The sequence below is a fragment of the Pseudoliparis swirei genome, chromosome 15 (assembly GCF_029220125.1).
Source record: "Pseudoliparis swirei isolate HS2019 ecotype Mariana Trench chromosome 15, NWPU_hadal_v1, whole genome shotgun sequence".
In the NCBI taxonomy this organism is placed as follows: domain Eukaryota; kingdom Metazoa; phylum Chordata; class Actinopteri; order Perciformes; family Liparidae; genus Pseudoliparis; species Pseudoliparis swirei.
The window spans coordinates 19,369,793-19,397,487 of record NC_079402.1 but is presented as its reverse complement, the minus strand read 5'-3'; the positions used below and the strand labels follow the sequence as shown (position 1 = coordinate 19,397,487).

At 42.3% G+C, this 27,695-nt stretch overlaps 2 protein-coding genes across 3 annotated transcripts in view; one reads left to right on the top strand and one right to left on the bottom strand.

Moving 5' to 3' along the window:
• pde8b (phosphodiesterase 8B) overlaps nt 1–13,134 on the top strand; it is a 38,650-nt gene extending 25,516 nt beyond the window's left edge. The window contains exons 11-22 of the mRNA XM_056432350.1: nt 2,833–2,884; nt 3,320–3,397; nt 3,508–3,584; nt 4,599–4,763; nt 5,265–5,310; nt 6,106–6,229; nt 6,545–6,743; nt 7,355–7,572; nt 7,646–7,784; nt 8,401–8,562; nt 8,717–8,846; nt 10,454–13,134. Of these exons, the coding sequence (XP_056288325.1) occupies nt 2,833–2,884; nt 3,320–3,397; nt 3,508–3,584; nt 4,599–4,763; nt 5,265–5,310; nt 6,106–6,229; nt 6,545–6,743; nt 7,355–7,572; nt 7,646–7,784; nt 8,401–8,562; nt 8,717–8,846; nt 10,454–10,563 (1,500 nt within the window). The 3' untranslated portion in view covers nt 10,564–13,134. The remainder of the gene's footprint in view (nt 1–2,832; nt 2,885–3,319; nt 3,398–3,507; nt 3,585–4,598; nt 4,764–5,264; nt 5,311–6,105; nt 6,230–6,544; nt 6,744–7,354; nt 7,573–7,645; nt 7,785–8,400; nt 8,563–8,716; nt 8,847–10,453) is intronic.
• Nucleotides 13,135–14,017: 883 nt separating this feature from the next.
• wdr41 (WD repeat domain 41) lies at nt 14,018–22,486 on the bottom strand. 2 transcript variants are annotated; one of them, XM_056433326.1, is made up of 13 exons: nt 22,193–22,486; nt 21,062–21,177; nt 20,170–20,218; nt 19,950–20,069; nt 19,766–19,828; nt 19,222–19,333; nt 19,044–19,106; nt 18,356–18,460; nt 18,042–18,226; nt 17,817–17,938; nt 17,086–17,171; nt 14,389–14,525; nt 14,018–14,301 (listed from the first exon to the last, which is right to left on the bottom strand). In XM_056433326.1, exons 1-13 carry the CDS (start codon nt 22,238–22,240, stop codon nt 14,161–14,163), a joined length of 1,347 nt encoding a protein of 448 aa, XP_056289301.1. In that variant the 5' UTR covers nt 22,241–22,486; the 3' UTR covers nt 14,018–14,160. The 2 variants fall into 2 exon arrangements, with proteins under 2 accessions (XP_056289301.1, XP_056289302.1); XM_056433327.1 differs by lacking the exons at nt 20,170–20,218; nt 22,193–22,486 and having other exon boundaries at nt 21,062–21,145.
• Between the last annotated feature and the right edge of the window lie 5,209 nt (nt 22,487–27,695).

Sequence of the window (27,695 nt, the reverse complement as noted above, 5' to 3'; positions counted from 1 at the left end):
CTTTTAAGAAATGACTTTTTATGCCGTTTAGATTCTCAAGAACCCTTTATTATTATTATCTGAGGCAGAGATTGTAATCTTTGCGTGCGCTCGCCCTCGCCCCGCGTGGCGTCCGCTAGAGAGACTAATGTTTGAGTCCCATCCGGGGTTGAGAAACTCCGCTGGCAAGTGCCACGAATACTTGAAATGAACTGCGAGTGTCAGATTGAAATACTTCAGCCTCGCGGTCTGAGCGCCGACACGCCTCTGAAGCAGGTGTTGCCCGCCGCCGTCATGCTACGCTAAGCTACGGCTAAGCACCGGGATCCCCCCCCCACACACACACACACACACACACACACACACGCTAAGGCCCGCGAGGGCCCGCAGCCAGGCGACGCCGGGGGCTATTTATACCCCCGCGGGCTTTAAGCTGCACAGAGACCGGCTTTTGGCCCGCGGCTCTCTTTCCCCGTGTGGTCACGAGGTGAGTTAGCCGTTTGGCGTCTGCCTGCCAAAGAGCCAAGATGGCGTTCGTTCCCGCTTTGGGATCAGGGAATCCTTCGACATGGCAGCGGATGATCTCCTCCTCCTCCTCCTCCTCCTCCTCCCACGACATGAATCATGCAGCGTCAAACTAAACGATTTCATAAGTGTCCCCCTTTTATAAAATAAAAAAATGCATTTTCATCCCACATTATACGCTGCAAAGTGGGAACAAAAAGTTTCGTATTTGATGACATTTTAAACTGAATCATCGTGTCCCGTGTCTTCACTAAGACGCCATTATCCATCTGAGGGCCTTTCCGGAGAGCCACTGATCTGATACTGTAACCTCGCCGAGGACATTTCCCCTCCGAGCACTTAAAACGACACATTATTCCTCGTCTGTTCCCACCCAGGCGCTTGGCCGTGGACCACGGTTTCCATTTCATAATGTTGTTTGGTTAGCGGTGTTTGTCTAAGCACTCCAGACTTGCAGCGGGATTACAGTCACTTGCCTTTGTCTTTCTCTCTCGATTAAAGGGCCATCATCGTCTCTCCCAGCTTCAGTCAAGTTCATTCAAAATAGAAGTTTTTTGTTTTTTTTAAAGAAGTGTTTGTGCTTCGCAGCCCAAGAGGACCATTAAGATGTAGCCAGCAAAAACAATCTGGCAACCTTGTATGTGTCATTAAAAATGTTTAAACTGTCTTAATCCTATTTATTCAGCACTGGAGACCTGAGAGATTTGCATTTAAAAGAACATAAGCAACTCTGTTGGAGTGACGTGGAGTGAGAACATTAAATTCAATTGACAAATGTATCAGGGACCCCCTTCTCTGTATCAACATTATAATTTGGTCGATTTTTGTATAGAAAATAACTAAAACAAATTGTGTGTGCGCATTCGGCCTTACATAAATGTGCACGGTCAGCAGGATGTAACGGTGCAGGTGAGTCACCGGGCGAGGGAAATCTCCTCTAACCGGATTAAACCGGCTCTACTTATCCATACCTACATGACCTCAGCGCGAATAACAGGATGTCCTCTACGAATCGTCACAGGCATGAAAATATATATACACTACCGTTCAAAAGTTTGGGGTCACCCAGACAATTTTGTGTCTTCCATGAAAACTCACACCTTTATTTATCAAATGAATTGAACATTTCATAGAACATATAGTCAAGACATTGACAAGGTTAGAAATAATGATTAATATTTGAAGTATTAATTTTGTTCTACAAACTTCAAGCTCAAAGGAAGGCCAGTTGTATAGCTTATATCACCAGCATAACTGTTTTCAGCTGTGCTAGCATAAGTGCACAAGGGTTTTCTAATCAGACATTAGTCTTCTAAGGCGATTAGCAAACACAATGTACCATTAGAACACTGGAGTGATAGTTGATGGAAATGGACCTCTATACACCTATGGAGATATTTCATTAGAAACCAGACGTTTCCACCTAGAATAGTGATTTACCACATTAACAATGTATAGTGTGTATTTTTGATTAATGTTATCTTTATTGAAAAAACAGTGCTTTTCTTTGAAAAATAAAGACATTTCTAAGTGACCCCAAACTTTTGAACGGTAGTGTATATATTATAAACATGGAGAAATTTGCTGAAACATTTAGTTATAGTAAATGTTTTGAAAGGGTTATTTTACACAATATTTATTAGGCATAATTTTTGTGAATTATAGGTAACTTTAAGAAAAAGAAGAATATATATATATATATGTATGAAAAAGAAAAAATATATATTTCTTGTATATATATTTATTTCTTATGTATAAATATATATATGAAAAAGAAAAAATATATATTTCTTGTATATATATATATTTTTCTTATATATATATATTTAAGGAAAAAAAATATATTATATATTTATTTATATATATATTGTATTTATATTTGTTATACATATTTTATAGATATATATAAACATATTTTTTCTTATATATATACATATATATCTGTTTCTCAAAATTACCTTGAGATTTACAAAAAATGATGTCCAATAAATGAGAGAAAATGGTTAGAAAAAACATTACAGAACAGTCAATTACACGATGACTCACAGATGTGAATGTGAAGCTAACAAATGAAATACATCATTGGGTAAATATGTAGAATCCAATTTAACGTGCTTGGAGCGCGTGTTGCCGACGTAAAGTCAGTTGCAGTCATGTGACTCGATGCCCGTGAGCCTTCTTTTACGACAGAATTGTTGTTTTGGAAATACAAACGGGTTTATCGAGGTGAGACGATGAGATATCTAGCTCATATCAAGGCTTTAATCCAGTTGCTCTCGAGGAGCAGGAAGTCCTCACCTTTAACCTGCTGCTCTCTCCGTCTGTCAGGTTCACAAGTTCAACAAGGAGGAGCGATGCAGCGGGGAACACTCCCAGTCAGGTAACTGGCCGCCAGACATTACGCAACGCTGACGGAGCCTCCTCATTGGTCGGGTCAGGCCTTCTAGATTATCTATTTTAGTTTAAATATAAAGAAAATTAAATCCTATATGTTGGTTTAAAAAGGAGACATTGTGCTATTCATTTGCACATTCCACATTTTAAATCGACCTAATATAATAACGCTACAACGAGTTGGGCGTATTCATGAAGCTTTGGGGAAACTTGATTTAAAATTCTATCATCGAGTTTTGTATCCAGATAATAAGATAATATCTTTTTTAAGATTGTTCTGGTTTTTCCATGCCAGTTGCCCTGAGGCACCAACCGGGGCAAGAAGAAGTGAAACGGATATATTATATGTATATATTATTCAATTTATACCCGTCCAGTCTGAACATGCTGGACATTAAACGAGCATCACGCCCCTCTGCAGAGTGCCATTCTCTACGTCACCGGGACCGGAGGAAAGACTCCGTCGACGCCAGGTCCATCAGCTCCCGTGGTAGTGACGGTGAGACCCGTGCATCACAAGTGTGTATACACACACACACACACACACACAAATGAGAGAGAGAGAGAGACCTTGATTGTGATTCTTTTTGTTTGTTATTTTTATTGCAGCTTCCAGTTTACAGAATCGAAGATTTTCCTCCGTGGCCAGGATTCACTCCATGACTATCGAGGCTCCCATCACAAAGGTACTAATTGTTTTTATTTATTTATCATTTGGCAATAATTATAGCAATAACCTAACATTCTGCATGTTTTTTTTCTCTATTGAAGTCAAATTAAATCCTTTTTTTCTGACGGAATTTTTTTTTTGCTGATGACGTTTCTCAATGTCAACAACCGTTATTGTGCTGACATCTGGTTTTGTTGATCATTATTAGCCAGTTAAGCCTAGATTTACTGAATTCATCACTGTATCTTTCAATGAAAACATTTTGAAAATGTCTGGAAAAAGCATATTGATCTGATCATTTAATAATATATACAATGGAATAAAATCAGTTTCATCATATTGCCAACAGGTTACAAATCTGCAAGTGCTTTATTCTTTGGAAAATTTCAGTTTTGGGAAACTGTTTTGAACTAATATATTGCAAAATGTTCCCACCAGACAGAAGATGTTAAGTTAAAGAAGCATTAGCGTGGGGGGGGGGGGGGGGGGGGCAGCAGGTCGTGCCGTCGTCATGTTGGACTTTCACGTCAGTACGTGCGTGTTCAAATTCTAGCATTTCGGCACGTTGTTCCAACAGCCAATTGGGGGCCATTACAGCTGCAGGTTCGTTGTAACGGAGCGATTGCTGCTTCCATCTGGTATTAAACTCATTTTCTTGCAGAGTAGCGAGACTTTATGGAAATGTTAGCGCCAATAATAACACCCGGTAGATGTCTAATTTCATCCGATGGGCAGTTTCAGTACATTTTTATAATTATTTGTGAACGTCTGTCCCGTTGGGCAGCTCTCTCCAACTGTCAGAGTTTGCAGCACACAACATGAGAACCCCCCCCCCCCGTCTTGCTGAGGTCCCGTGATGCTCTTGTGTCTTTTTTTAGCCACTATTTCCACAGACGGCCTTCACACGAACGCCTCCCTGCCACGCGCTCGGAGAAAGGAGCGCTCTGTTTCACGTCTCGCAGACGGCTCTCTGTGCATGTTTTGTTCAGAAATCCAGATGTTTTTTTTGTTGTTGTTCTCGCGTCCCCAGGTCATAAACATCATCAACGCGGCGCAGGAGAGCAGCCCGGTTCCGGTGGCCGAGGCCCTGGACCGCGTGCTGGAGATCCTGAGGACCGCCGAGCTCTACTCCCCTCAGCTCGCCTCCAAGGACGACGACCCCCACGCCAACGACCTGGTCGGGGGGCTCATGAACGTGAGAGGCCGAGCGTCGGCGTTTGAGTTCATTCACAAGTATAAAACCCCGAAAGTCTTTATAAGGAGACGTTCGGAGTCTTTTTATTCTGACCTCATGCGTCTGAAACTGAACATTCTTGTTGAACCAAGAATCTTTTTGGCGTCCGAGATCAAATGTGTGTTTTCCGAGTGCCAACGGAGTCTTTGTTTATACATTTTTTTGCTCTGAATTTTTGTTTAAGACCAACTATGAGGTGGGTAACTGCACGCAGATGTTGGCCGTTCTGCAAACGGGGTTTATTAAGTTTTCATATCCATCAGTCGACTGCAGAAACAAACACCAAACTATACTTAATCTAGGGGTATTTTTTCCCAGTTTTTTTTCCATGACAAAGATTTATAGAGTAAATGGAGTTAAAGCTGTTCATAAAATATGTGCTATTATTTGCTTTAGATGAACCACAGAACAATTAATGTTTTTCTAAAATCATTTAACCCATTTCTTATATTGCTTCTCCAGGACGGGCTGCGGAGACTCTCTGGGAATGAATATGTCTTCTGCAAAAGTAAGTTTTATAGAAGCAATGAATTATCCGTGATATTGATCTAATAATAGTAGTAATACACACCCATAGTACTTTCCACTCACTGTGTAGCTGATGTACTCTCGCAATACACAGGCTAGCTGTTTCCCCCCGCTTCCAGTCTTTATGCTAAGCTAAGCTAATCAACTTCCAAACCCCCCCTGAGTCATATTTAACGCACATGTAGGAGAGCGGCATCGATCTTCTCGTCTGACTCTAGGCTAAAAGTCTGGATACGTTGGCCGAGCTCTGATCTTGACATTCCTTTCTTCGCCGGCTCACTCTCTAAAAGATAATTTAGGAGTTTTAATCTTGGCGTGCGTGGCCGTCGTTATCACAGAGATTATGTCACATAATCTGCTGCCTTGAGTGAATCAAATGAATACATATTATTGCTTTAGTGATTATTGTCTTGAAGAGTGTGAATCCTTCCATCCGAGGTCATAACCCCATTATCAGGATTAAAGGCACAAGAGCACTTCACTGAGAGACGACTTCAATCTAAAGTCTGTTTTTCAAGAAATGTCGAGCTGCAGCGACGTGCGCTCTCATACGATCCTCTCAACAATCTTATCGCACGCCATCTTTTAAACGGAGTCGGACCCTCGGCCAGCACATGTACACAGATATCAGAGACAGGATTGGCACGGCCATGTATTATTATTCATTCCTTAAATCCCACTCGGCTCCCTCTCGGTTTGCCCCTTTTATGGTCAAATCACTTTAAACTGTGTGTGTGTGTGTGTGTATATTTCTGTGTGTGTGTGTGTGTGTTAGATATGAGCCAGCTGGCCGTCCCAGTCACTCTGATTGACGTCCCTCCGCCCATCGCCGAGATGCTGAACGATGAGGAGTGCTGGGAGTTCAACATCCTGGAGCTGGAGGCGGCGACGCACAAGAGGTGAGGAGACGGGAGCCGAAGGGATTCTGCAGGTGGTTGTTGTTGTTGTTGTTGTTGGATAGTCATCATTCAATTGAGGTAATCACTCCGGCGGCTCCTTTTTTTAAATTATTGTGACGTCACGCGTCCTTCACATCCTCGGAAAGGCAGGTGATGTGTTTATCGTCTGCTGTGAATGATGAAGGAAACCGGGTGTTTTGATGGCACGTTATTGTCATTTTTTATTTTATAATGAAATGCAAGAAGAAGATATATCACGGATGCCAGACGTCGTGTGTAATGTCTCCTGTGCCCCCCCCCCCCCCCCCCCCGCAGGCCGCTGACTTACCTCGGGCTGAAGGTCTTTGCGAGTTTTGGCGTGTGCGCCTTCCTGAACTGCTCGGACGCCACGCTGCGCTCCTGGCTGCAGCTCATCGAGGCGAGCTACCACTCCTCCAACTCCTACCACAACTCCACGCACGCCGCCGACGTGCTGCACGCCACGGCCCACTTCCTCCGCAAAGACAGTGTGAAGGTACCCCCCCATTCAATGTTTAACGTCGGTGTTCTTTGGGGTCAATTTGACCCCAGGCTGTTTTTCACTGTGTCAAACATATAAGAAATGTCAACTTTTTTATATATTTAAAGGGCTATTTAGGTAGTCAACAAACAAACATAAAGTACCTCACACTTAAATTTGGGAAACAATATTAATTATAATTTTCTGGAGGTTTTAATTGCTGGGGTCAAATTGACCCCGAGGGTAAAATATGTTAGTATATGTGAAGGTAACAGGAGGGTTAAGGACTGATCGGGGTCATATGCCATGCTTTTAGACAATAAAAATAATTGCTTATACAACACAAGAGTCCCACTAATAAGGCAAAATAAATGAACAAAAATAACTCTGCAATATAAACTTGTGGATGTTATGATATTCTTCACTTTGTTAGACATTTTAAACTAAACTGAAATCGATGCGTATGGAATAAAGTACAGAAGAGGGGTCCTAAATATTTTAATCAGTCTGGTTGTTGACGTTCTAGCATGAAAATAAGTAAATGATATTCCAGACGCGTGTCATGTGCCGCTTCTCTATTTGAACCCTCTGTCCTGACACCGCCGTGTATCCGCCGTGTTCTGCAGAACAGTCTGGACCGGCTGGACGAGGTGGCGGCGCTGATCGCGGCCACGGTGCACGACGTGGACCACCCGGGCCGCACCAACTCCTTCCTGTGCAACGCCGGCAGCGAGCTGGCGATCCTCTACAACGACACCGCCGTGCTGGAGAGCCACCACGCCGCCCTCGCCTTCCAGCTCACCGTCCGGGACAGCAAGAGCAACATCTTCAAGAACACGGACAGGTGTCGCGAGGCGTGTGTGTGTGTGTGTGTGAGAGACAGGTCCGTGTCTTTACTCTGTCCTCTCCGCTGACAGGAATCAGTTCCGAATCCTGCGACAGGCCATCATAGACATGGTGCTGGCGACGGAGATGACGAGACACTTTGAGCACGTCAGCAAGTTTGTGAACAGCATCAACAAGCCGATGGTCGCCGTCGAGGAGACCAGCACCAGTGTGAGTCCTCGGTGTTTTGCGGCTTTGAGGTTAAACATGTCGGGTCTGTCACGTGCTCATCGCCTCTTTAAAAGCTCCTGTTCTTTGTTATTGAGTGTAAACAAAGGTATGAGACTTTACATTGTTCACAGTCGTTAATTAAGGAAACCTATAATATAGTATGACTCGTCATTAAAAGACAGCAAAGACACAGTATAGCATGTAGTATGAAGAAAAAGTCAAAGCATAGAAAAAGTCATTGTTAAATATGCATATATATAATTTTATATATGTAATAATAATGTATATATATTTGTTTATTTATATTTCATATATATTTGTGTGTGTATATATATATACGTGTATATTTTTGTATATGCATATATTTTTTTAGATATATATATTTTAATATATTTGAGTATTTTTTTATTTAGCTATAGATATATAGATCTTTGTATATATATTAATATATCTATTTCTATATATATTATATCTTTTATATATATATTTTTTTTTAAAATATATATTTATATCACAGAGAAATATACATGCATAAATATTTAGTCCGTAAATGTGTTTATAAGCTAAATTTGACTGTGCAGTGCAGATGCATGATGGACTTGTGTCTCTCCTGCAGAGCGTGAACAGCGACTCTGAGGCCAACATCAGGAACTCTCCAGAGAACCGGCTGCTGATCAAGAGGATGTTGATCAAGTGTGCAGATGTTGCAAACCCCTGCAGACCACTGGAGCTCTGCATCGAGTGGGCCGGGCGGATCTCCGAGGAGTACTTTGCACAGGTGTGTGTCTGTGTGTGTGTGTGAACGGCACTAATGCATCTCACTCTAATAGATAGTGCATTTAAAAGATGAGAATGCGTCATATTATATACAAAGGAAAAGCATTCGGGTTGTTTTATTTTAGCTTCTCCTTGTGTTCTCCGTTCGCCTGCAGACGGACGAGGAGAAGAGTCAAGGGCTGCCGGTGGTGATGCCGGTGTTCGACAGGAACACCTGCAGCGTGCCCAAATCTCAGATCTCCTTCATCGACTATTTCATCACCGACATGTTTGACGCCTGGGATGGTGAGAACTTCTCTTTCTGTATTCATTTGTTATCATATAGGTCAGATGGTCCCTAAAGAGGAGCCCTGTGTATGTTTACTGTGGAGTCTGATTGTGTGGCCACGAGTCATCACTTCAAGCTAAATAAATGGCTTTGAGAAGCTTCCTCAGCTGCTTTTTATGGGTTTTAATGCCACTTATAATTAATCAGGGTCCGTAGGGTCATGGAAAACCTGGGAAAGTCCTGGAATTTAAAAAGATGGTAATTTCCAGGCTTGGAAAAGTCCTGGAATTCCAAAAGTTTTGTAAAAGTCATGGAAATGTTTTGTATTCATATCTTAATTTACGTGGACTGTATGCTTTTGAAATTCTCATTGTTAGTTTAAATTCAAAATGTTCTCACTTTTTCATGTATACACCGAGATTTCACAAAATGTATAGTCCTGGAAATTTGGTTTAAAGTCCTGTAAAAAAAACCTGGGGACCCTCTGGTCAAAATGTATGTGAACCCTGATTAATATATATCATTCTTTGTTCCTCTTTTTGATGACTGTTCTTTTCTCTTGTTTGTGATTGTACGGAGCTCCTCCAGCATTAAGTTGAGAGATCATGAGTTCATTGTTAACCTTTATAACTTTGGCTCAAACAAACTAGATCTGAAGTTGTTTGGGTGCTTTCGGGATGAGTAAACGGACCTCGTGCTCCCGAGTGGCCTCCTGTAGTTGTGACTTGGTCTGGTCTGATTTTGTTAAAAATATCAATGAAACACGATTTCCTAGATTCTCTCGGCGGATCGCGGGAACAGGACCACGGCCCCCCCCCCCCCTCGCCGCGCCCCGTTCCCACTGAGTGTCCCTTTTAGTTTAGTCTCTCCCAGAGGGAACTTGTTTACTGCCAACGCGGCTCTGATGTCACGGAAAGATTCCAAATGCCGGAGGGACGGAGAGAGGGGTGGGGAGGGGGTGTCGGGGGGGTTTGGGAAATAAATAGCAGAGGGGATGGATGGGGGGGGGGGGGGTCTTCCAAGCACTCGGGAGAGGGAGAGCAGTCAAGCTGAATTTCATTTGCACATGAACACACCAGTACACTCACACGTACACACACACACACGCAGCAGCCTCATTCAATTCACCAGGGTCACCGCGGGGTCACCGCAGGGTCACCGCCGGGTCACCGCCGGTTCCAGAGCGGCAGCGCCGAACGTAAACAAACACGGGGAGAAGCACAAAGAGACCGTTTCACCCCTCGAGTCCGTTAATGTGGGAGAAACAGTGCCGACTGTGCATAACATCACATGAACCAACTAACCACACACACACACACACAGTCTCTGATAGCAGGTGTGAAATGTCTTCATAAAGGACACTTCACGTGTTCTTTGGTTGCTGTAATTGTTGTTGTTTATTATTTCAGAAACATTTACTGTATGGATTTAAAGAGGCACTTTAAAGTGAAATGAAAGAAAGACCCCCCCCCCCCCCCCGATAGCAGGAACACAAAGTATGAAGATATTAATGAAGTCGATCTAATTCACTTCAGGCCTGCGTGACGACGAACACAACGGTTTTAAAGCACATGTTCGTTTAAATCTGTGCTCACGTTTGTGTTTTCGCCCTCCCTCCCTCCAGCCTTCGCCAGCCTGCCTGGTCTCATGGAGCACCTGTCGGAGAACTACCAGTACTGGAAGGGCTTGGACGAGATGAAGTGCAAGAGCCTGCGTCCGCCCACTCCGTCCTGACCGCCTCCGTCACTCTGCGCCGGGCGGGACGGCGACTGCAGCCGCACTGTGCGGCGGAACAATCGGTGATCGCTGGAATCGGGGGGGAGCAGACATCACCGACTGACAATGAGATGCTGTTTACAATCTCAGATCACAGCCTCTTGGCGGCGTAGGGGGGAGGGTGGGTGTGAGGGGGGCAGGTTGTTATTTGAGCCCCCTGTCAACTTTATAAGTATTCCTGATCCTCTATGAATCGATGAGGACCTCTTGGATCACCTGACAATCTGAACCATACAGAAACCTGCACTTTAGCTGATCGAGACATTTTCATTTCCAGCATCCTCTTGCTGCTTTTTTGTTGTTGTTGCTTTTCACAGTTTTTACTCTTCGACAAGAAAAAACAAATGTTTTCACTCCACGTCTGTCTGTGAAAAAACAACAACAACAATGAATGAGACGGTGTCAAAGCGAGAGGCGCTCATGCTCGTTGCTCAGATGGAGTAAAGAGCTGTGACGGGAGGAATCTTTGGACACACACACACACCGACTGTAGATGATTGCACCCAAAGTGAGAAAAAGAAAGAGTAGGAGCTGTGTGTGTGTGTGTGTGTGTGTGTGTGTGTGTGTGTGTGTGTGTGTGTGTGTGTGTGTGTGTGTGTGTGTGTGTGTGTGTGTGTGTGTGTGTGTGTGTGTGTGTGTGTGTGTGTGTGTGTGTGTGTGTGTGTGTGTGTGTGTGTGTGTGTGTGTGTGTGTGTGTGTGTTGGGTGCACAGATCCTGGAGAGGCCGTCCATCGCTCATGTCCGAGTCATTGTGTCGGACCTCCAAGAGACTCGGCTTGTAAAAAAGTATTTTATTTTTTATTTTTTAAACAACATCTTTTAACACTTATCGGCTCCGGGTTACTCAACGTGTTGTTTTTTTGTTCGACCGATTTACTGTATCTCAAAATGTCATTCACTTGGCTCTGTTCTAGTCCCGGGTCATGAGATCAGCGCGAGGTGCCTGCCCCCTGGTGGCGGCGCGGGGGCGCTGCAGCAGTGGTAGATCCAATGGTGGATCATTTATTACCCTGGGAATTGAGATTATAATGATTCGGCTTTCATATTTGAGAATTGAACCAGTATTACCTCCTTCAGAGCACTTTTATTCCATTTTAACACGTGGAGGTATTGGAGAGCACTTCTGCTGGCCGCACATTTAAACCTTGAAGAAAATTGGTTCAGAACTCAAACATAAAGATTAAATCTACATAAATAAATCTGAGCTGCTTTGGTAAAGTTATGTATTAGATATTACAGAATATTCCTACCAAAGGCACAGAGAGCTCTTTCCTGGTGCCTTATTCTACGGTCATCTCTACACAAAAAAAGTGTTTCCGCTCGAAATAGTTCCTCCTATCTTCTAAAGAAAAGCCATACATGTTTTTCGATATTTAAAATATATATATATATATGACCTCGACTTTAAAGTTTGAGTCGACTTGGAGAATCAGTGGTAATAATAGTTGTCACTTTCATCCTACGAAACAAAACTACGAGTTTTGTTTTGAAATTCTCCCGGTTTTTAATTCTGAGATGTTGTTTTTAAACACAGAAACTAAATCAGGGGAAGTTTGATCAGATGTGAATTCCACTCTGCTTTGTTATTGTTTTAGTTTCACTTAAAAGAGACGCAGCTGGTCACATCCACGTTCAACGTGTTCACGGTGTGAGGTCATTTAGCGGGCAACGAGGTCTTAACGCCTTAAACGTCTCGGTGCTTCATTCATGTTGTTGCAACACACTTTAAGAACTATAACGTACCTGCTGTTCTTGTACGTACTCTCCAAATGCATCATTTTTGTTTTTGCATTTTACATAATGTGCTTGCTTCTTTGGGCTGTGGTTGTGTTGCAGGGGTGATTTCCAAAACCTCTCAAAACAAGATTACAATTGTTCTCTTTTTTTTTTTACTGTTTTTTATTTAAATGTGGCTCCACCCCTGAATGTTTCCATGGCCGCTCACGAGAAGATATCATTTTGATAGATTTTTGTTCACGGATACGATTTCACGATTTCAGATCGGCGCGCCTTTTTCCAGCGCGATGACGTCATCGCGACGAGACAAACGCCAGTGGCTCCGAGTCTCCTGAGGCTTTCACCACTTCCAGTAATCTGTATTTCCTCTGATGGCTGAAGGGCCAATCCTGTGTTTCTATCGTTCATGAAGCGGTGAGATTATACGGTACAAATGAACTTTCAAAGCGCGTAAAATCATCGGCCAAGGGAACGGCAACGTGTGATCTTTGGAGGATTTCACTGCCACAAGTCGTGTAGAAAGCGTTCCATCAGGAGCGTTTTCTCTCTGGACCGCGATGTCTTACTCTGATGTTCTTTGTCTAATATGTTTATTATTTATACATGTTTTGTGAGACATTTTAAAGCATTCTTTAAATTCAAAGTTGTTGCCTGAACGGCAGCGACAGTATTTCAGCCCACCAATTAAAACTTTATATATTCTTTGTTTAAGCAAATGTTTTTTTTTTTTTTTAAGTCCTCCAGTCCTTGAACAAAATCATAAATTTGAATAAAGTGATTCATTGGATTCAATTATTTTGTCACTTTTTATCAGATCAACTTTCTTTAATGAATATAACTCGACATCTGTGTAGAAAACAGGAACTGTTTATGATGTGGATTAAAACAAAATATTCCGTGAGATTAAAAACACGTTGTGAATTTTTGCAAAGGATTACGTCGATCTTTTTTATTTATTTTTTTATACATTTTGACTTTACACACTGGAGTTATTAGTAATATTTGAATCCCACGAGGTGTAAAGACCCCGCCACTGGGATCTGATCCTACAATAAGTATAATTCTCATAATATTCCTGTAGCTTGATTTTTATCTGCAGCACAGCAGAAATACCGGGTTCGAACAAATTATTAGAAATGCACAACAAAAATCTGCGCAACATTTGAATTTCAGTTATGAATGAAGATTTGAAACATTTGGTTAAGGAAGGTTTTACTGGAGCTATGTTCAGGTCATGAGATATTAATTAGTGAGTTTTATATGTTTCCAGTCGCTAAGCTAAGCGGCTGCAACTTCATTATTCTCGGTTTCGATCTTCTCATCTAACGCTCGCCAATAACCAATCATCCCACCAAATTGTATGTGATTCAAGAAGATTTTGACCTTTTCATGACCTTGACCTTTGACCCGATTGATCCCAAAATCTAATCAAATGGTCCCCGGATAATAACCAATCATCCCACCAAATGTTATGCGATTCGGTTTAATACTTTTTGAGTTATGCGAGGAACACGCATACAAATAAATAAATAAATATATACACAGCGATCAAAACATAACCTTCCGCATTTTCAATGCGAAGGTAATATCAATAGGCCTGGTGAGCATTCGACCCATAACGGGGAACGTCCTGTACAAGACGTCCGGCAAAAACACTTCAGGCTGGAAACAAAAAAAATATTATATATACTTATTTTATTTAACTTAAATACTTCCACTCATAAGGCAAACAACAACCATGACATCATCACAGTAAATCCAAATGATTTGACTCCCGCCAGCGTCGCATCTTTTGCTCGTTTTGAAAGGGTCAAAAGGTCACAGTCCTCCATTCTCCTCCAGCTTCTGGAAGAGCGCCAGGCTGCGCAGGTGGGACTGCCGCTCGCCGTTCTTCCACAGGATCAGCAGGTGGTCCGTCGAGCAGGTCACCAAACCGTTCTCCCCGAAGCTCGAGAACATCTGACGCCACGGGAAGAAGAAAAAAAAAGTGTCGTCGGTCGAAGCGACGCAACGGCGTTCTGAAGCTCGAGACGTCGGGAATCCTACCTGCACTGCCCCCGAGTGTCCAATCAGATCGCCCGTCAGCTCCAGCGTCCGGATGTGCGGCGGGACGTCCGTGATCTTCTTGGAAGGAAGTCCGCTCTGCTTGTTGGACCGGCCGAAGTTCCACATGCCAAAGAACCCTGAGGAGGTGTCGTATATGTTCATCTACTGTTTAATGTCAGATTATCCAAAAATATGCAAGTCGGGGCTCAACGTTCAAATAACCTATGTGACTGTACCTTGGCCTTAAGAGATAACGCCACTAGGTTGCAGGTTAAGAACATGGGGCGGGGGCTAGATAACAGGCATGAACCAGGGGGTTCGACGGGTCTGGGGCCAGCATGAACCTGAGGGTTTGGGGTCAAACTTAGTTGATCAGTTTTAGGATTAGGTAATTATGCCTGCATATGATTGGTCCACAAAGGCCGGTAACAATAAACTCCACCTTTTTTGTTGTGTCTAAAACATATGTTAAAATGTACACTACCGTTCAAAAGTTTGGGGTCATCCAGACAATTTCGTGTCTTCCATGAAAACTCACTTTTATTTATCAAATGAATTGAAAATTGAATAGAAAATATAGTCAAGACATTGCCAAGGTTAGAAATAATGATTAATATTTGAAGTATTAATTGTGTTCTTCAAACTTCAAGCTCAAAGGAAGGCCAGTTGTATAGCTTATATCACCAGCATAACTGTTTTCAGCTGTGCTAACATAATTGCACAAGGGTTTTCTAATCAGATATTAGTCTTCTAAGGCGATTAGCAAACACAATGTACCATTAGAACACTGGAGTGATCGTTGATGGAAATGGGCCTCTATACACCTCTGGAGATATTTCATTAGAAACCAGACGTTTCCACCTAGAATAGTCATTTACCACATTAACAATGTATAGAGTGTATTTTTGATTAATGTTATCTTTATTGAAAAAACAGTGCTTTTCTTTGAAAAATAAAGACATTTCTAAGTGACCCCAAACTTTTGAACGGTAATGTATGTTCGATAGTCTTTCTCAATTCGGTGCCTGAAAGTACTCCAAACGGCCTGCAGGCGTTTGTTTCCTGACCTGTGCTTGTTAAGAATAAACCCAATATTCTTGCTAAGTGCTGTGTCCATCGAACCTCTTTTTTCATGAAACGTCTTCAACCCACTTCAAGATCGGCGGGAGGAGAAACAACAGAGGAAAGTTAGAAAGAGTTGTGACATTGATCTGCTGCCGATTGGACTTAATGGATTATATACTGCATGAACTAAATGTGTCTGTACACTCGGGAGGAGACGGAGGCCCGGGAGGGTTGGCCTAAAAAAAACCACTCCAATCAACATTTTATAGTAACAACGAGTCAAAGGGGGACACGAGATTTGAATGTTCACGTTCAATCTGACCAAGAAGCAAATGGGTTTTTATCCCGTTTATCTGAAGTTGTTCTGGGGAACCTTTTAGCAAACAGTTGCTTGTTCACACATCCAGCAGGTACAGAAGAGCGTGGCGATTCATTGGGAGCCGTGTTGGTCTCCATATTACAGGACTGTCTCAGAAAATTAGAATATTGTGATAAAGTTCTTTATTTTCTGTAATGCAATTTAAAAAACAAAAATGTCATGCATTCTGGATTCATTACAAATCAACTGAAATATTGCAAGCCTTTTATTCTTTTAATATTGCTGATTATGGCTTACAGCTTAAGAAAACTCAAATATCCTATCTCTAAATATTAGAATATCATGAAAAAGTATACTAGTAGGGTATTAAACAAATCACTTGAATCGTCTAATTAACTCGAAACACCTGGAAACACATTTTCAAATGTTTGATTTTGTTTTGCTGTTATAAATCTTTTTTTGTACTTGGTCTGAGGAAATATTCAAATTTTATGAGATAGGATTTTAGAGTTTTCTTAAGCTGTAAGCCATAATCAGCTATATTAAAAGAATAAAAGGCTTGCAATATTTCAGTTGATTTGTAATGAATCCAGAATGCATGACATTTTTGTTTTTTTAATTGCATTACAGAAAATAAAGAACTTTATCACAATATTCTAATTTTCTGAGACAGTCCTGTATATATTCTCTCTCTTTTAGCTCAGTTGTTGATCTCCAGCAACTCCTGAGGGGAATATCTCTCTCTCTGTAGCTGCTGAATGCTCCACTCTGTTCTCCAGAGAGAGTCTGACCGTCCGTCTGCTGCAGACACAATGAGCCGACACCCCGTCAGGAGAGATCTGCTTTAAAATGACACAATTATGGGAAATACAGCAAATTTCCAGACCACGGGAGACGCGAGTCATCGATTGCCGTTTTCCTGGAGACGCAACAAACCGACGATAGATAAAAGATTATCAAGGGATGTCGCCTCTCCACTCAAGATCTATTCAAAATCACAAGAGCTCCCGAGAGCGAGACCATCAAAGACAGTGTGATCTCACTCACACAAACACACACACACACACTCCACTGTACTCTCTGAGTGCTGCTACAGTGTACGCTCCCCTTTGATCGACACAACGCCACATCTGGACTGCATTACCGCAGCTCTGGAGTGGAGTGAACGCAATTTTCCCCTCAGAACTTTCTGACTCGCACTCGAGCGTGTGATCCGTCACCGGGAACGGAGTCAGGTTGCCTCGAAGGTGCCAAACTTGAGAAACTCGAGCGCGTCGCATGTGTCGCCGTGTGTGCTGACGTGTACGCGTCACCTGGGGAGGCCGGCTCGCCGGGTAGAGGCAGGTCCTGGATCTCCCACATCCTCACGCTGCCGTCCTCGGAGCACGACATCAGCTCGCTGGAACAGAGACGGCGGCCCGCGGTCAGGTGGGCGTGCACCCAGGATCTGATCCTTCAGGCCCTGTTCGGAGGCGGTCTGACCCGTATGCGTGTCCTGGACCGCACACTCAACGGAGATCATAAATAATATAATATTATAATAATAAAACTTAGCTGACTATGTCCGTGACATCTGAACATTTCTAAAAAGCCCAAACGAGATACAGAACCCAGTCGGTATTGTTTTGATTTCTTCAGTTGCATTACTTCTCCACTAGGTGGAGCTACAGCTCTGTAGCTGTGTATTTTGCCTTTTTGTTGTTGTTTTTTTGAACACCAGTATTTTGTAAAGATTTTACCGATACATTTTCATCAATTACTAACTGCTCATGGAAGTTGTTTCCTTTTGTAAATAATAATAGCATGAAGATGATTGTAAAGATGATTTCATATCCATACATGTATTTTTACCTCAGTGTTATATTGTTCAGATATCTATGCCTTAGTTTATCTCCTTGTATATTTTTTTAATCCCCACTTTCTGTGTATTTATATTGTTAATCAGTCTTTTCAGAAGTTGGATACCTGATATGTTGCTGGGCTGCATCTGTTGATTTTTTTTTTTTTATAGATATCACAACTTTCATCTAATCTGACATCTGACCTGTCGGATAACAGCATGGTGTGTAGGACGTTGGAGTCGTGGGCAACCTTCCTGTAGGCCACCACCGTCTTGGTCTGAACGCTGTACACGTACAGGCCGCTGCCCACAGCCGCAAGGATGTGCTACACACACACACACACACACACACACACACATTATGTTTTGTTATGGATCACGGTGACAGGAAACGAACAGCTTTGCATCCCCTCATGCCGTCTTCATCACCCTGCCGTTGGTGCTCAGATGCTGAATCGACATCTCGCTGGGTTTGGGCGCAGCCAATCGTATTTCGGCCTGAGAGCAGGCTTGCGACTCCTCCCACAGGATGTGCTCGTAGCCCACGATGTTCCAATCAATCGCATCCCACAGGATCAACTCGCCCATATGGGAGCCGCTGGCGAAGAGCCGGTCTGAGGAAGACGTGGAACACAAGTCACGTGAGCCGAAGTGCACTTTCACTCAATATCTCAAAAACTGAATGCGGACACTTTTTATTTAGTTTTTCCCATCGATGGCTCAGAGTTTCCTGAAATACTGACCGCCGACGTTGATGAGCGCTCGAATCCTGTCCTGGTGGTCGGTCAGGCGGCGGATCTCAGCCAATGACATGGAGGAGTCCGTCGAGACCGTCAGCCTGAAGATGACTGAAGAGAAGAAAACAACACCGTGTGGAATTTACAGAAAGTCTTTGTTATCATTGACCCCGGTGGCCGTTAAGTGAACTGCAGCCTGTTGTGGGCGCTATCGAGCATCCAGGGCACCGGCCAAAACACTCACATGACATAACAATACATTCATATTTCATGTTTTAAAAACATTAAGACACTTAGGAAACGCATGAGCGTTACTTCCTTTGGTCCGCCCCACTTCCTTTACATAGGAATCAGTCCACAAGCCGTTAAAGGTCGCGTTTTTTTTTTATGCGTCACAATTCCATTGGCAACACAAAGCTGGGTGTTTACTTATGTCACAAACAGACAAAGGGCGAGATTGATATTTTATAGGTATTTAAAAAAAATTATAATAAATAAAAGATGAAGGAACATCTTGCATGAAGACACTTTTTTTCTTCATGCAATGAGCTTATTGAATATACTTGTGCAGCTGTACCAGAACCCGATATCAACATTATTTGCGATTAATGCTTAAATTATTACATAATAATACCTTTATAACTGTGTTGTTTTCAACCATTTGCACATATTGAACATCAACGCTGTCTCTCACCTATCTCTTTATCCACAGCAGCTGCGATGCAGTTCTTGGGCAGCTCGATCAACGCAGTTATTCCTGCATATATAAATTTGGCAAAACATGAATCCGTTTGTGTGCAAACTGGAGCTCAGAGCCGTTGGTGCAACAATCGGCACGCGGGAGGTTTATTGTGACAGCCGCTCCTCCTCACCGGTGTCGCTCTGGTTCTGTCGTTGACACTGAAGCTGAAAGTCTTTGTTCCACACACACAGCTCTTCCCCGCCGGAGACCCACACACACAGACGCTCCAGCACCAGCAAGCACTGAGGTCATGAGATACAGATACACACACACACACACACACACACACACACAAACACAATTAAACTTAGGAAGTTGTAATTAACCTTAACGTGTGATGAAGAGGAGGCGGTTAGCATTTTTATCTTCAATCATAACTGGCAGAACAACCTCTGTGTCAAACATTTTAATAAGACTTGGATGATTGGAATATCCATGAAAATCCATCGCTCCATATATGTACGGTGCATCTGGACAAATATAATCTTAGAAACTACTTTAAATATTTTATCTTGTTCCATTTTTAAAGAGAGAAAAATATATGTTTGCATGACGCATTTTCAAACTTGTTCTTGTCAGGAAATATTAGTCAATGCAGAAACACTGAATTGGGTGTCCAAAAAAGTAATAAAAAAAAAAAAAGTCAAATAGTTTCTTCAGATCACGACAGTCACCTTGACGGAGGACTGAAGATCTGAAATGGTCTGAACCCGGTGGCCTGAGTCCGGGTCCCACAGCTGACAGGTCAGGTTGAGGAGAATCCAGACTGAAGTTCAAACACGACAACAACATGAGAGTGACTTCAGTGTGTGTGTGTGTGTGTGTGTGCATGTGTGTGCGCGCCGTCTCTAAGGATACACTGAGACTTCGGTCTGACGAGGCCGTGATGAGCGACGTGGGTCCGTCCTCACAGGTGAAGGTGGTCATGGCCGTTATCTGCTGGGAATGACCCCTCAGCTCCTGCAGCCTCTCCCCGGTCTAACGGACGGAAAGAGAAGGAGGGGGGGGGACAATAAGCACCACTGTGCCGTGTGTAATTTCACAATGCGTTGGGAATGAGCGACTCGCGGCGCATTACCTCGACGTTCCACACCAGAACGAGGCCGTCGTCGCCGGCTGAGGCACATCTGGAGAACACATGAGGGGAGAGCTTTGTTTCTCGCGAGTGAGACCCGTACGTGACAAACACGCTTCGGTGCGCTTTGGCAGTCAGACACACACCAAAAGTCGTTCTCCGTCTGTGTGAGGAATCATTTCCCCCCCCCCCCCCCAACACAGACTCCCGAGTGTCCATCTCCTCCAGAGGACGTCTTAACCAAACATCTGTCCCGGGGCTTTTCCACCCCTCACTTGCCCTCTGACCCTCAACCAGCCCCGTTTCCAAAATCAACAGACGGGATGACCGTATAAAAAAAATTTTTTACAAATAAATAAATAAAAAGAGAGAAAGAGGGAGATAAAATGAGAAGAGGGGAACTGTCGAGGATACATTTTTCGGACTTCAAAAGCAATCTGGAGAGAATGTTCTGCCCTTTGCCCCCCGACTGTGGACCTGTGTGCGGGGAGGACGAGACCCAGAGGACGGGGTTATTACTGGAGGAGCCCAGGCGTGAAGCAACACCCCCTCCCTCCTGACACACACACACACATACTTAGTTCTGTTATAAAACCCAATCTGACCACTTATGCAGACCCACTCTACCATGCCGGTGTGCAGCGTGCTTCCACAAAGCAGAGCAGGTGCTAAACCTTTATAGGTGTTGCGTGTGTGTACGGACGGCATGAAAGGGCTCTCCGCTTGCACTGTACTGTGCACACACACAATCACATAGTGGTGATGATTGGGCTCTTGTCATGCTCTGGAAGTTTTCTGTAGGTGAGGATCTCCTGTCAATCACAGGGGGATGGAGGCCAGCCAAGGGTAGAGAGGAGAGGAGAGGAGAGGAGGAGGGGGGTTGAGGTCTGCTTACCTGAAGTCATCAATCTGCACCAGAAATCGAACGATGTCAAAATGTCCTTTCAGCACCTGCAGCTCAGTGAACCAGTTTTTGGGCTGTTCCTCTCCGATGCACAACACAGAGCTTTTCTGCAGACACAGGAGGGAAAGTAGTGAGACAAACAAGCCGAGGTGCAGAGGCTGACAGTGGGCTGAGAGCGAGGAGGCGGCAGAGGAGAGAGCACACAGTGGCGGAAAGTACATTAACGCAAGGATTGGACTGCTACTTTAAGGAGGCCCCGTTGCTGCTGTTTTATACTCCACGACATTTCTGAGGGAGATAGTGTACTTTTTAATGCACTTCACTTATATAAAAGCGTAAACAATTAAAAAAAGGTTTAAAGAAAATGTCTGCAGAATTAATAGCAAATATTTGTGGAGCAGAACTTTCTTGTCCTACGACATGAAACATCTCACGACTATATATACACACACATATATATATACACATATATATATTCACATATATATATATATACATATATATGTACACATATATATGTGTATATATACACATATATATCTACATACACATATATATATCTACATACACATATATATATTCATACACATATACATACACATATACATATATATGTATACATATATATGTGTATATATACACATATATACATATATATACACATATATATCTACATATATATGTACATATATATACACATATATATCTACATACACATATATATACATATATATACACATATATATACACATATATATGTACATATATATATGTGTATATATACACATATATATATATATACACATATATATATACATACACATATATATACACATATATATATATACACATATATAAATATGTATATATATAAATGTGTATATATATATCTATATATATGTGTATATATATATATAGGCGTTACTTGTCACATTGAAATACTCAAGTACAAGTAACCTTACTTGAGTACATATGTAATTCGTTACATTTCGCCAATCTTGCAAACCTTTTTTTGCAGTAGCACACTAAGCGTTTTCTTTATAACCCACCAGCATAGCACACACAAATACATCCTGTAATCATACGGCATACATGTTATTATTGTACTGAGGGGCATCGTACCTCCACTGAACCCTGCGCCTCTCGACCACCGAGCATCCACCGGAGCATCGTGTTTGTATCGGGTCACGTTATCTGAAGAAAACAGTTTAATCCGGAAAATTAAATCTGAATTATTCTGAATTTAAGGAACGAGCGAGCTGCACGGTTCCATGCGCGCGCACGTTTGTCTCACGCGGAAACAGAGGAACCGGAGACGCTTCCGCCTGTATGTATGTGTGTCCCGTGAAGCCACTTCGTTCGGTGGACCGGAGGATTACACACGGAACCGGGCCGTTAATGGAGGCGTGCGCAAGCTAGTTTCACGTTGTTGCTGTCACGACCACAACAATATCATTCATGTGACTCGAACTACGGAAGCTTTGGTTGGACAAAATTAGTTCAGGCCGATAAAAAACAAAAAAATACATTTTATTTATAAATATTTATTTATTTAGTGTTTAAATAACACTCAGACTTGCTTTAATATAAATATTATCTATTATTATTTATTTTTATTTATTTTTTAAAGCACTGTGTTTAAAAAAAATCCACAATAAAAGTCAAATAATTTCATTAAAAAATATTAAAACGACATCTACTCTTTCTCTCCCATTGAATAATCCAACATCTAGGAATATGCAAACCGTGTTGCTTTCTTAGGCTCATCAAAATGTCAGTCCTATTATTGCTTTTACTTTTAAAATGTGATTTGTTTTTCGAGGGACTGTCCTATTTTGTAAAAATGTGTTTAAAGAAAAAATAAATAATTCTGGTCTTTGGCTTTATGCCCATAATCATGCAAACTATAATAATTGTTGAGGAAACCATCAAAATGCTACAAAAACACCCAAAAGTACATTCTATGTCTTATGGAAGGATTACATCTTCTAAATCCTTACTTGTACTTGCATATTAATTCAACCAACAATTGGCTTCCAAACTAGTTATGCAATTCCTGCAGAGAGAAACTCAAACATCCAAGGGAAACACAACAAGAAAACATGCGTGGGGTGTCATTCTCCTTTAAACCACTAGATGGCAGTGTGTAACAATCCCATGAGAGCAGAGGAAGGTTCAAACGTTAGACATACAAACATAGTATTTTTGCTCAATGGCTACCTCTTCATTTATCAAAATTACATGTCTAATTCCTGAAAGACACAATTGAATCATTTGATTTATTCTCTTGTGTGATTTCACAACACTCCGCCTGCAGTTGTTCTTACTTCCCCATTTTTCTCTCCATCTCCATCCCATGACTTCTGCATTAATGTTGACCTGCTCTCTCTCCATATCTTCCTCCACCATTCTCCTCTTCCTCTTCCTCCTCCTCCTCTTGGTGTCCCCCCTGTTAACACACACACACACACACAGTCACACATCACCCCTAGCTGTGTCTACTCCTGCTCCCACGATTGAGACGACGCGCGGTGTAGGGCCTGTGACCTTCATGGTGGCTCAGATCTGCGGCTGGCACTGATTTCTGATTTAGTGTCGATCCGCTGCGCTTGTCAGGGGCTGCGAGGTGCTTTCCATGCGGTAATAGAAAAGCTCAAGGGCAGCTAGAGAAAGGAGGAGGGGGTCGGTTGAGGTGCAGTGAATGGGTTTTTAGATTTGGGGATGGTGTGATGCTCTGTTTGTTTAACTGTCTGTCAGATACCTGAATGGAGAGGTCACATGTGTAGACTCCAGAGACGTGAGTCAGAATGTAATTAATTAATGCAAAAGATGAGAAAGAATGTGATCCAAGTACAAAAGCATGAAGACGCCGTGAGGCACAATTATGCTTCGTTTTTTTACAACATGCTCATGAAAAAATAGCTGACATGCTGCTTTTAAGCTTGTTTACCATGTTCAACATCTTAGTTTCGCGTATTATCAACCTAACATTGACTACTTAGCACTACACACAAAGTACAGATGAATATCAGTATAGTTTTGCAGGTATTTTGTCGTGAACCAAAGTATTGGACACATCACATTTCCCGACCTGATGGTGTTGCGAGGTGAAAAATCAGAGAATTACCAAAGCTACTTCAATTCATCCTCAGGGGGACGTGAATGTCTGCTCTAAGTGTCATGACACTCCAAGACTCGTCAAAATATTTCAATAAAAATACAAAAATATTAACAAATATCAACCTCATGGGGACTCTTGAGGAAAAGTCCAGAGTCTTAACCAAAGTCATTAAGCTCCATCATCTGGTAACCATGAACATCTTATTCAAAGTATGCACAGTCCATACAATAGATATTGAGATATTTCACAGAATACATGAAGAATGTGACCTGTTGGTGGCGCTAGAGGAAATCACCAAAGACAGATTCATCCTCTGGTCTCAGGGAACATTTGCACTCACGGTAACATTTTGGAAATGATAGTTTTACTGGGAAAGTATGACGTCTGTCTCAAGGAACACCTCACTAGAGGTGTGTCCCTCTCCTTTCATCATCACCACTTTGTACTCGGTCCAGATCGACCACACAGGACATCACAGTGCTCTGTGGTATGCGGGGTTCATAGGGTCATGGAAAACCTGGAATTTTAAAATGGTTATTTCCAGGCCTGGAAAAGTACTGAAAAATCTCCAATGTTTACCAATGCGCTCTCAAACTGGCACATTTTTCTTGCTGTAAGTGAACGCACCTTAGCTGAAAAGACATGCATGTTTTTTTTATTTTATTCAAACTATTGTATCTCATTCATTTGTTTAATTTAAGGTTATACTGTATGCTTTGAAATTCTTCTTGTTAGTTCAAATACTACATGTTCTCAATTTCTCATGTATGCACCGAGATAAAAAATAAAAAAAGTTTGGTCATGGCAATTTGGTTTAAAGTCCTGGAGGAGTCCTGGAAATCCATTGGTCAACATGTGTGTGTGAACTCTTGGTGTGTGAGTGATCAGATGTGAGGCCTCCGCCGGGCAGCACTTTGCCCGACCTGCATGGCGTGCTGGAGACCATGGATCTGGATGTGAAGCCGTGGATTGGACGAGATGGGGCCTCCGATATGAACGGCCAATGGAAAGGCGTCTCTGCACTGCTCTTGTAATCATCCAAAATAATGTTAAACGCATGGGTATTTTTTCCAAGCAGGCCACTGACTGGTCGATGCATTGAGTGACCGACAGAGAGGCATTCGGGGTTCACCGGGAACAGATGGGGGGGGGGGGACAGGTAAGTGATCCTTGAGTGCAGCGACTCGGCCCGGTGCAGACGAGGTGTCAGATATGACCAATGGCAGGAATCAGCTAAGAGGTGAAGTTGTGATGCGATGGCCAACCAAAACACTCCGGGCACTAAAGACCAGAGTCAGGAGCGAAGCCTCCGGATTCCCTTCCCCCCCCCCCCCCCCCCGTTCTCCCCACTGTAAGGAAAACAAATGGTTATTATGATGGAAAAGGAATTAAGCTGTAATTTAACAGCGGGGGCCGGCGACAGTATTCGATAACGGGCTCCCTCCCTCCCTCGCCGTTCGGAGGGGTCGTGCAGAAGAGAGTCTCGTACTTGACCAGCACACTTCACTGTCCGTCTTCATCTGGCGTTCACTGTGTCCTGCTTTACCCGGCGAGGCCTCGCGGCTCACATGAGATCTGCACTCAGGAATTCTATCTGTAATTCATATTTCCTTTTCTTCTTTTTTTTGCCGATAAACCCAATATCTCCCTACTTTCCTATCCTTATTAGCTTAGCCTATTAATTCGCCCATCCAAAAAATAAAGTCACATACACTACCGTTCAACAGTTTGGGGTCATCCAGACAATTTCGTGTCTTCCATGAAAACTCACTTTTATTTATCAAATGAATTGAAAATTGAATAGAAAATATAGTCAAGACATTGACAAGGTTAGAAATAATGATTCATATTTGAAGTATTAATTTTGTTCTTCAAACTTCAAGCTCAAAGGAAGGCCAGTTGTATAGCTTATATCACCAGCATAACTGTTTTCAGCTGTGCTAACATAATTGCACAAGGGTTTTCTAATCAGACATTAGTCTTCTAAGGCGATTAGCAAACACAATGTACCATTAGAACACTGGAGTGATAGTTGATGGAAATGGGCCTCTATACACCTCTGGAGATATTTCATTAGAAACCAGACGTTTCCACCTAGAATAGTCATTTACCACATTAACAATGTATAGTGTGTATTTTTGATTAATCTTATCTTTATTGAAAAAACAGTGCTTTTCTTTGAAAAATAAAGACATTTCTAAGTGACCCCAAACTTTTGAACGGTAGTGTATATAAGTGGTATAAAAAGCATCTGTTCACAGTAGTTTTGACCAAAAGTCACTCAAACTAATGTGAATAGAGACTTTGTTGGGACTATTTCTTTCCGATTAATACACATTTGGTGTATTAGTGAGTATTTACAGCAGCAGCACATTGTATGTATGAATGTATGTTTTGGCTACACAGATAATCTCTGCGTTGCATTATTAATAATACCGTGTATTATTTAGTATGTCAGAGAAAGATGCAGTGGGTCTGCAAGTAAGAAGTAAGAAGTACCAGGATGTCGTGAATCCGGTGGCGTCTTGCAGTTTGTAAGCCAGCATCGGGTTATTCTGACCCGCAATCATTCGTGCAGCAGATAATGTCAGTTAAAAGGTCAAAGTTCAAGATGCCATGTTATGAGGAAGTAGCAGGAATGTATGTATGTATGCATACTGCATGTAACACTGCGTACTTATTCGGGGCAGCTGCAGTATAAAGAAACCGATTTGGAACGCAGTGATAACCCGTGAGCAGAATAATTAAATGAAGAGACGTCTGCACGAGCTAAAGGGACAACATCTGTGCGAAGATACATTTCAGAACAAGCCTTTTGCTTCAAGCATATCCTCAAAACACCAAACGTGAAGACCTGCTGCTCCAGATATAAACGGCTCACACTGGGGTTCTTCATGTCAGGTGATTAAACACGAAAAGAAAACACAATATATATGTAGATAAATCTAAATGTTACACACTGTACCATTAAAGGGCCAGTTACCCCCGAATAACCAAACAACTTCTCCCTTCTAATGATATTTAGCCATGTAATTGGATTGTATCCACTTTATTTGCAAGATTTGAAACATCTGCCTCGGATACATTTGTTAGAGGATTCATTCTTATTTTAATTGTAATGTAATGTGTGTGTGTGTGTGTGTGTGTGTGTGTGTGTGTGTGTGTGTGTGTTTGTGTGTGTTTGTTGCAAAAAATACCATTTAAAAATGCAATTTCTCCAGAATCATTGACCCAGTTGTTGTTTTTTTGGTTATTTTGATGATCCACGGAGCAGTTTTCACAATGAGTATGTGTTTCATAGAAAGTAGTTCCAGTAACTGACCCTTGGAACCTGCGCGGTGACTCTTGTGCCCTGAGACCTAATTAAAACCGAGTGCGTGTGGATCTGATTGGAATATATATGACACGTAATCCAGAGGGTGATGGTCTGAAGATGACCAGAGGAGATGCCTGAGTGTATTCAGGCTTGTCACTTTGATTTGTCACATGGGTATGAATGTAATT

What these genes read in the sequence shown, in the direction of transcription:
- wdr41 (XM_056433326.1), bottom strand. Translation starts at nt 22,240, where the DNA reads ATGCTCCGGTGGATGCTCGGTGGTCGAGAGGCGCAGGGTTCAGTGGAG. An exon ending in CGTCAGACCGAAGTCTCAGT is followed by an intron (nt 19,829 to 19,949) that starts GTATCCTTAGAG and finishes CTGACCTGTCAG; the next exon opens with CTGTGGGACCCGGACTCAGG. An exon ending in ACAGAACCAGAGCGACACCG is followed by an intron (nt 19,107 to 19,221) that starts GTGAGGAGGAGC and finishes TTATATATGCAG; the next exon opens with GAATAACTGCGTTGATCGAG.